General features: G+C 31.5%; 1 protein-coding gene across 1 annotated transcript; it reads right to left on the bottom strand.

Moving 5' to 3' along the window:
• Positions 1-1,413: 1,413 nt before the first annotated feature.
• Positions 1,414-9,900, bottom strand: LOC133814458 (xyloglucan O-acetyltransferase 4-like). Its single transcript, XM_062247415.1, has 3 exons — positions 9,726-9,900; positions 9,315-9,601; positions 1,414-2,305 (listed from the first exon to the last, which is right to left on the bottom strand). Exons 1-3 carry the CDS (start codon positions 9,898-9,900, stop codon positions 1,529-1,531), a joined length of 1,239 nt encoding a protein of 412 aa, XP_062103399.1. The 3' UTR covers positions 1,414-1,528.
• Between the last annotated feature and the right edge of the window lie 475 nt (positions 9,901-10,375).

Genomic DNA, 10,375 nt, shown 5'->3' with positions numbered 1-10,375 from the left:
TTTCAGGTGGTAAAGGGTAAATAGATTATGCATAAGCCATCCTCCAAAATTCAGTCGTGTATTTTGAGCATAGACAATATACATCTACTCCACGATACATTGCGGCAGCGACGCCGTGAGTACATGGAATCTTATCAATGGAAAGCTCTCGACGCGTACAAGAATGTTGCGATCATTGTCGTTATCTTCCAATTTCCATGTAAATAAACTAATAATGTCTCTACTATTTTTTATTGCAATTGGTTTAATCTCCACCATTGTCATCTTGTAAGTTAATTTTATATCAAAGAGGTTGCGATCGATTTCTGTAACTTCATAAATGTGTTCAACTAACTCCTCATAAGTTAGGTTAGTTTGTATCAAACTTGATCTTGATCGTGAGCCATTTGAAATCCATTTCCATGAGTCTTCATTCTTTTTCCACAATCCATTACATAATATTACAATATTTTTGAATGACATCTGAAAAAAATAATACAATAAAAAAATATAAATTATTGGTATTACTTTGATTGAAAAGTTATATATAAAAATAAAAATCAAGTTGAAAATCTAGAAATTCGACAACCTGTCTAAAAATTAGATAACTTGTCTGATCATTCGACAACCCGTCTAAAAATTCGACAGGTGGTTGAAAATATACAACGATATGTCTAAAAATTAGACTACTTGTCTAAATTCGACAGATGGTCTAAAATTTAGACAGGTGGTCGAAAAAATACGACTACTGGTCAAAAATATCAGACTCCTTGTCGAAAAATTAGACAAGCTGTCAAAAAATTCTGGGTTTTTCTATCTCGAAAATGGCCAAAACCACTATTAAAATTTTTCAGATTTTCAAGCTTTAAACTCCATAAATAAACCTAAATCCTTACTTATACTTTCAATATACTAAAAAAATTATTTTGCAGTTTAAATATACAAAAACAATTTCAAAAATCTCATTTTTCATACAAATATAAAATAACCTTTTGAATGGGTGGTGGCCGGATTTGTGGAGAGACGGTGGCAGCCGATGATGAGCAGTGTTCGCCGGCGGTGGCGCGGCAAGGGGCAATGGTTGCTGGTGGTGGTCGTGGTGGCAGCGGCGGGATGAGAGTGGGTGGTTGTGGATGGGTGTGGGTGGATGGATGAGAGGAAGAAGATGATAGTTTTTAGGATTTTTGTTTTAATTTATTATTATTTTATTTTAAGGGTAAAATGGGTAATACAAAATATTCATTAATAAAAAAAGCAATTTAGTTAAAAATTATTGAAACTAGACCAAAGTGTAAATGTTATTTTGCCAAGGAGCCCATAATCTAAATCCACACTAAAAAAAATTCCATGTTAAAATTTTCCTAAAAATAGGCTCTTTAAATATATTTTTAAACTAAAAAAATAATTAAAATATATATGCTTTGAGGCCTCAAGTGCAAGTCACGCAGATTCTAACAAGTGTCTTGTAAAAATTGTGCAACAAATATAAACAACGAGGTTCAAGAAAATCATTTCAACTCATTTTACTTACCCCACTCTTGTTCTTGCATCATAAAACTAAATCACCCGACTCCTTTCTGAGAGCTGCCATCAAAAAATCGTTCCAATGATCCACAGGCCCAGGCATGCACCAGTGCGTACAATCATTGCAACCCTTTATCCATTTGTTGTCCCAGTGAGACCCAGGATGCCCATCTGCTCTCATCAGCATAGCCCTTGTCACATCCACAACTCCAAACTTCTTTCCTTGCTTCTCTCCAATTTCTCTTGCTCTTTCTATCTCTTCCATCTGGAACTTCCTTATTTCCCATTCGAAGCCCCCCAAGTCGATCTCGCCTTCACTCAATGGACTTGTCCTATTACAGTTACCTCCGGTGTTCCAAAACCCATTCTCGAAGTGAGATGGTGAATATGTTCTCGTCAGAGTTACAAGACCAGTGCAGTTCTTGCAGGAGTTGATGTAGTCAAATGCTGTTCGAAACGCCATTCGAATTGCGAAGCTGCTCTTGTGTTGCGTCATGTTGGGTTTGTTGCAGTAGACGCAACCAATCAAGTTATTGGCTTGGTGAAGATACATGACTCGGAAGAACCAATGTCCACTGGAGATTATGGCATAGTCTAATTCTGGAAGAAAATCAGCCCAAGTATTCTCCACCTTGTCTAGTTGAAGATCATAAGTGCCGGAACTCGTTCCATTGACCATTATCTCATCTGCTGCTACGAAAAACTTGGTCCACATAATCATAAGGGTGAAGTCATGACTAGTGAAGTACCATTTCTGGAACCGATCTTCTGAGTCCTTGTAAATTTCCATAGGAATTTCCTCCTGCGATATCAATAAAATATGCTATATTAGTGGAGAACTTATATCTTACTGTTTGTCATATTCTTTGCTTAATGAAATATTTATATATCCTTAGTGTTAGGCTTACATTATTTATTTTCATGTTTTATAAAATAGATGAAATTACAGTTTATATAGGATTTTTAATAGAGTGTGCAAAAAGATGACTTTTTTTTAAGAATTTTTAATTTTATGAGTTTATTTTCCCATATTTTTGTATAAAAGTTGGTTTATGCTATAATTTTACTCTTAATCAAGTTTTATTAATTTGAAAATGTATGTTTGTAATTTGATTATTATTTTTTAGCTTATTTGTTTTTTTATATTGTTTTTATATTAAATTTTTCTTTGGTTGTTTTGCAATTTTTTTTGTAATATGAATTGTTTTTAAAATTATTTTTATTTATTATAAACATTTTATCCTTTTTTTTAGATTGTACTTTTTTTTAAAATTCTGGGTAAGGTAACCAGTTACTTGATTGATCTTTGACAGTTATGTAAAAACAAATCCTAGAGCTAGGTTAAATAACATGTACTAGGAGGGGTAACCAGTTATCTTGAGATGAGTAACTTTCTACCATAAGAGGGGTAACCAGTTACCATAAGAGAGGTGACAGGTTACTCATATTAAATATGAAAATAAACATCAAATTTGAAGAAAAAAGAGGAAGAATACTTTCATTAAAAAAATAAGAGGAAGTAACTATGATTTTAGTAACATAGGTAACCAGTACCATAAAGAACTCAGAAATATACACACATCAGAACATGAAGGTAACCAGTTACACCCAGAAATATACACAAAAAGAACGTGAAGGTAACCAGTTATTCATTCACGTTTTCATATTTTTATTAGTTTTCTTTCCAAATTTCGGTATTCCTATAAGTGTTACAGGAAAAAGAAAATACTGAAAATATTGATTTGAATTTTTTACATACAGTGGAAAAAACTATAAAAAAAAATTACAATAATAAAAGATATAAATAAAAAATAGTAAAATAATTATGTAATGTTAAAATATATGTGTGAAAAAATGAAAATGGAATGAGAAAAGAATAAGTAAAAAAATGAAGAAAAAAAAACAAAAGAAATGATGAAGGAAAAATAATGATGAATAAATATAAATAAAAAGAAGAAGAAGAAGAAGAAAATTAATGTAAAAAAGAAAAGAAAAAAATATGAATGAAAAAATTGGTAGAAAAAAAAAAGAAAAAATGGAAGAAGAAAAAAAGAAAGAAAAAAAAAACTTATATGTGTGATCAAAGAAAAAAAAAATAGAATGAGAAAATAATAAATACAACAATGAAGAAAAAATAGAATGAAAAAATGAAAAAAGGAAAGAAAACTGAAAAACTATGAAAAAAAAACAATACAAATGAAAGAGAAAAAATAGATAAATGAATAAAAATGAAAAGAAAAAAGAATGATGAAGGAAAAAATTGGTAGAAAAAAAAGAAAAAAATGGAAGAAAAAATAAGTAATGAAAAACAGAAAGAAAAAATAATTGAAAAAATAATAAAAAAATGAAGGAAAAAATCAAAATAAAAAAAATAGAATAAAATTACCTTTAAAATCAAAGAAAACATAACTACGATAAAAAAATATGATATTTCCATATTTTAGTTAGCTACTAATTATGTTTCTCATATTTTAACTTTTTCATTAATAAATTTTCTCATATAAATTAAGAAAAATATAATTCATATATTTTTGTACATTGATGGTATAAAAATCATATTTTTTAAAATTCCATATTTTATAGGTTGATAAATGTGGGTTGATATCTAGCCCATTTAATTTTAGTGATCTCTTGTTTATGGGTTTAGTATTTATAGTAGTCTAGTTGAAGCAGAAATGTGGGCTTTCTAGTTAACTGAAGTATTTGATAATGATGTCCAGTCCAACTAGGTTAATATAAGCCAAGTCTCATTCCTAATTCTATATATATGAATAGTTTCATCGTTATTCTATAGTCTGATAATCTGCTTCAGAAACAGAGTTCTTAGAGAGGAAGACTTAGTTAGTTAGTATTGCACTGACAATTCACGTTTTCTCTATAGCTGAATGATGTATGTTTATTATATTTTTTAATTGTTTATTGTGTTCTAAATTATATGCAAAATTATTGATAAGATACTGTATGAATATCTAAAACTTAGAATTATCATTTAATGGCAAACTGTTCTTATTGTTAGAATGTGGAAAGTGATGCATGGTAAGAAGTATGAGGTTCCATCTCAAAACCAATTGGTGATGAGTGGAGTAACTCATACTCTTATAAATGGTATGATGATCCCACATACTTTCCATGTGGGATTCTATTCTCTAACATCCCCCCTCAAGATGGTGGCTATTTTTGCTCACCAATCTTGGACGGTTTGATCGCAAGTGGCTCGTTGGCTCTTTTGGCTCTTTTTGGCTCACTATCCCCGAATCACAAAGGGCTCTTTTGGCTCTCTTTTTTGGACCGGTTTTTGGATTTGGATCGGACATACTCGTTAGAGTTTTCTTTGACTCTGAAACCATGTTAGAATGTGGAAAGTGATGCATGGTAAGAAGTATGAGGTTCCATCTCAAAACCAATTGGTGATGAGTGGAGTAACTCATACTCTTATAAATGGTATGATGATCCCACATACTTTCCATGTGGGATTCTATTCTCTAACACTTATAAATCAACTACAAGATTAGGTAGGGTATTTTCAATTCCCACTTCAATTTTCAGCGAATAGATTGCTTATCAAGGTTTGACCACCACTTTTGTCAAACAATCTCTCGAACAAAAATAATGCATGTGCAACGTCTGTACAGAAAGATCGCAATATTTCAATACTCAGATAACACGAATCAAAGTAGCTTTCTCAAAAAGGGTATGTAGCATATAGGATCCCCAATTTTTTCTTAATGTATTACGTAGCTCCCAAATTAATTTTAGTAACATTTAGATCCCAAATTTGCAATTTGGTAATGTTAGTCTTTAAAACACTTTTTCTGTTAGACATCCATTAAAAGCCAGGTGTAATGCAGATGAGCAAGGACTTCAGTGATACATTTAGAGAAATTTGGGGATCTAACAATACATGTAAGAGAAATTGGGGACATTAGGTATTATTTATCCAAATAAACAATATTTGTCATTTAATTAAACTGTTAGGGCTAATCATGACCATTCATGAGACTGAATAGTACAATCTTGATTCTTGATGAATAGTTAGAATTTATATTTTAGGTAAATAATATTGAATTATGTTATATTATTTTTAATATAATGTTTAGATTAAATAATGTGACAAAGTGGGTCACATATTGTAACATAATATGTACGAGAGTTATATTTTTGGATAGGTTGAATATCCAAATGTGTAACATATTTGAGTTACAAAATCAGTTACAAATTTATAACTATCAAATATTACTCAATAATGAGTAGATTATATGTTACACATTTTGAGTTTGAATTTCACAATGTCATAAGTGATATGGTTGTTGGAGATGTGATTTTAACTCTCATAATGTGTATGAAAGTTACAAAATCAAGTGGGGAGGAGTTTGGAACGTTTTGGAAAAGTTTGGAAAATTGAGTGGCTGAAATGCTCTTTGTGGTCACAACCAGTGATTGTCTCAGGCCGCAGCCTAGAAAACAGAAGCCAGCGGCCGCGACCAGGCATATCCCAAGCTGCGGCCAGAGAGGCTGACAACCTTTTTTCTAACTTCAGTTTTATCTAATTTTGAACGTTTCAAACAACCAAGTAACTCCAAAATCTCTATTATAATTCCATAAAACATTCAATTAAACATTGGTAACAACCATGGGGTTGGTGGAATTTGAAATTCAAATGGTGTCTCAAAACTCTATAAATATGAGTTTATTGCTCACTTGTTTGACACACAATTTTCTGTCTACTAGAGCACTTGGCTAGTAAATCACCTAGATGCTTGTTTATTCCAAGGAGTTATTTCCATTTGAGAGACTCCCCTTAGTGCTTGAGATAGAGGAAATAAACTTTTGGAAAAATATTGTAAACTTTATTCAAGTTGGTGATCCTCAATACTTTTTACTTTGATTGTGTGAGTGAGAGTGTTTGTTTTTTGTTATTGTTCTTCTTTTCTACTATTGCTCTTCATCTTCTTCTCTTTATTTTCCTATTTACACTTTTGCTTATTTCTTTTGTTTTTAGAGTTGTAATCTCCTCTACATATTTTCTCTACTACTTCTAGTTTCTTTGTATCGTTTTGTTATAGAGTTGTATTTTCTATTTACTATCTTCTTCTAAATCTTTCTATATTTACATGTATTTTTTGTAATAGAGTTGTAACTTATTTAATCAATCAATTTGTCTTTTGTATTTCTTTGCTTAGAGTTGTAATAGTTCTTATTTTTCATTGAGGCAATATATATATGTATATATATCCCTAACAAATTAAATGACAAATAGTGTTTATTTGGGTAAATAACACATAAGATCTCTAAAAAAAATTATCTTCTTTAGGATACGGGACTATAACAACTAATATTCTCTCTCGCCTAGGGTTTCCGAAACCCTAGCCAGCGCCGCTGCAACATCTCTTCTCGGTCAAGGTTTCGATGGCCTACCTCTGGGCTCTGGCAAGGCCTCGACCGAGAGGCACCATTCTTGATCCTTTGAAGGCTCCTATTCGTGCCGCCTCTCCTTCTCCTTCACAGGCCTTCCGTTCTGGATCTTCGTTCTGACTCTCTTGCTCCTGTTTGTCTCCGGCCGAAGTTGCCTCGTGAGGGTGGTCGTTGCTTTCTCATGAGGGTGGTCGTCGCTATCTCGTGGGGGTGGCTAGTTTCAGCGCACGCTGTCTGGTACCGATGGGGTTTGGTATCTGGCCTTTGAATCAGATCCGGGTGGTGGTGGGAGGGGTGTTTCGGTGTGAATGGGTTTGTTGGTTGGTCTATCCTGTCTTGCTTGTTGTCCTTTTATTTTCTATGCTTTGTTGTTTATATACTTTTATTTTGTTTGGGTTACTGTTAATTAATAATGGTGTTGTTTACCCTTCATCTGTCCATGGGTCATTTGCGAGGATCCTTGGTACTTTTGAAAAAGTTTATTTTATTTTTGGTGTTTGGAAGAATTGTGGTGTGTCCTTTTGGGTGGTTGATGTTCCATCAACATGCTCAGTTTGCGTTTGCAGGGATCTCACTCTTTCTTCCCTTTGCCTTCAAATTCGGGGGATTCCCCGATCTCTATCTTTATTGACCCTGTGTCTCATGAATTTGTATTCTCTTGTGTCGAATTTCATGAGTATAGTTGGTCATTGCTATGTAGACCTTATATTTTGCTGTTTAAATAATGGGTTTATTTTTTTTTTCTAATTTTTATTGGAAGACTTTTGGCTGATTGCCATTAGTGGGTTAAATTTGTCACATGCGCATTTGGTTTGGAAATCTAGTTTTCCCCACACTCTTTTGATGCTCGATATCTGGCGGCTTATTGGACCTTTAGTTGGGGTAGCTATTAGGGTTTTCTTTCTTTTTATTGTAAATGGCTTGGTAAGCCTATTATTTTTTATCATACTTTATGAGCAATATCTTCATGTAATGGACTATGTCTAATTTACCGATTAATGGAAATTTCCTTACCTTTAAAAAAAACACATAAGGTCTCTAACTTCTCTCTCATGTATACCATTTAGGTCCCTAAATTTCTAGGAATGTATCACTTAGGTCTCTATTCATATGCATGAGACGTGGCTTTAAATGGTGATATGATGGAAAATGTTTTTTGGGGACTAACATGTTACAAAATTATAAATTAGGGGATCTAAGTAGTACAAAAATTAATTTGGGGGCCTAAGGCCATCTCCAATCACTACTTCATTATTTTCAATCAACTTTAATTTTATCTTATCATCTTTATCACATCAAATTATTATTTTATCTCCAATCACCATTTTAAAAAATATTTTTTTTTATTCTTTTTAATCATGGATAAATAATTTAATTAATAAATAATGATGTTATGTATATATAAATACTAATAAAGATAATTAAGTAATAATAATTTTATGTCGATTAATAAAAAAAATAAAAATATTATAAATTTACACTTAATTTAAATTGTTGTTAATTTCATTTCATATTTTAAAATTTGATAATGTTATTGGTTTTTATTTTTGTTATTAATTTTTGTGTTGTATATCTATTTATTTAAATTATTAGTATAATATAAAATTAAAATTAAAAAATGAAATATTATTATAATAACAAAAATATATAATTGAATTATATAATATTAAGAGGAAATTGTGTATTTAAAGAAAATTATTAAGGGTATTTTAGACATTTAATTTTAGCCTTAAATGAATAGTGATGCCTTTATTATTGAAAGCAAACAATACATTTTTTATTTCAGAGATAGAGTTGAAAACTCATTAATTGGAGATGATTTTTGGCTTTAAAATGAAGAAAAAAAGGGTTTTAAAAGCACGGTTGGAGATGGCGTAAGTCATACATTAAGGAAAAATTAAGTACTTCAATTGCTATTAACCCTTTTCAAAATAATTGAAAGGATGGCGACAAATTCCAAGAGCTAACTTGGTATTTTCCATTGTTCCATATCACTGTTGAGTTCAATATTCATTTACATTATCAATTAGTGATTCATACTTGCATCCAAATTTCGGTAGCTAATCAACACATGTAGATTCACATTATTAAAAGAGTAAACAATCCATGCCAATTACACAAAGTTTCATAGACACACACACATATATATATGGCAAACAAATTTCTCTTCCTAACGGCCAAGGGCAAAGCAATGTTCATCTCCATTCAAGTGTTTACTATTGAAAAAAGAAAAAAAATGAGATGAATTATGACATCTTGTTAGCTGTATATTCTTATTTATGAATTAGATTGTAAAGTTTCAAATACCAACAAAGTGCATGATGCAATGAGTAAAACCATCCAAGAAGTAATAAATTAGGGTCTTTAAACAAAGCAAAAAAGTGTGTACACTGACTGACCTGTGACAAAAAACAAAGCAGGGACTCTACGTGGTTCCTAGCCAGTGAGTCTCCAACAAACGCCATTTTCTTGCCTCGAACCATCTCCAAAAAGGCCTTGGCATCAAACCTTGGTAGCTCACACTTTTCAGGTTTCCATCTCCAATTAAGAAAACCCACATCTTGCCTTCCATTTTTGAAACAATTCCTCGATTCAGGTATAGTTTTACAGCTTAAATTGGTATAGAGAGAGCCTCTCAATTCTGGAACCCAGTGACCTGTAAACAAGTCACATTTCTCCACCTCCTCTGCAGTACCAAAACAGAACACAAATGTTTTAAGAACAAATAACCAAAACGAAAAATAATTATCTTTATCAATTATACATATATGAAAATTTGAAGAAAAGGAAAACTGGGTTGTGTGCAAAACTTTTACCAAAATAAGTTTTGGAAAGGTTATCTTGAGCTGCGTGAAGGTTTTGGACAGAACTAATAAGACCTTGTTTGGGAATGACCTTGAAAGGGTTTGGCCTGATAGGGAAGAAACTGAATACAGTGACTATGGCCAAAGAAGTGAACAAGAAAGGAACCATTATCTTTCCCATTTTGGACATCTCTCTCTCTTTAATTTTAGCATAGAGTTTCAGAAAAGAGTACTTGTAGTCTTTATGACCCTTCCCAGGATACGATCTCAACTCTGTCAACGTGAAGTCCTAATGATGAGAGAATAATTATAATATGCAACTTTCATCGTGAAATGTAGTGCTTTGCATACCTTTGTTTTATATTTTATATCTAACAGTATTGAAATATTATGTTAATGTAATTTAGGTTAACAGTGGATAAAATAAGATCAAGGAAGTTGCTTATATTAAATGAGAATAAATAGATTTAAAAATAAATGCTCAAAAAACCTTTATTATTTTATAAGGAAAAATTTGTGAAAATGACATCTTTTATAAGTGATTTTGCGTCTACTTTTATAATTTTTTACAAAATGACATCTGTTTATATTTGATTAGTTGCCTAAATTTTTTGACCAACTATTTAAATTATGCGATATCATTTTACAAATAATTA

The sequence above is a fragment of the Humulus lupulus genome, chromosome 2, assembly GCF_963169125.1.
Source record: "Humulus lupulus chromosome 2, drHumLupu1.1, whole genome shotgun sequence".
Classification (NCBI taxonomy): Eukaryota; Viridiplantae; Streptophyta; class Magnoliopsida; order Rosales; family Cannabaceae; genus Humulus; species Humulus lupulus.
The sequence above is the reverse complement of the archived record's forward strand: the minus strand, read 5'-3'. Positions and strand labels throughout refer to the sequence as shown.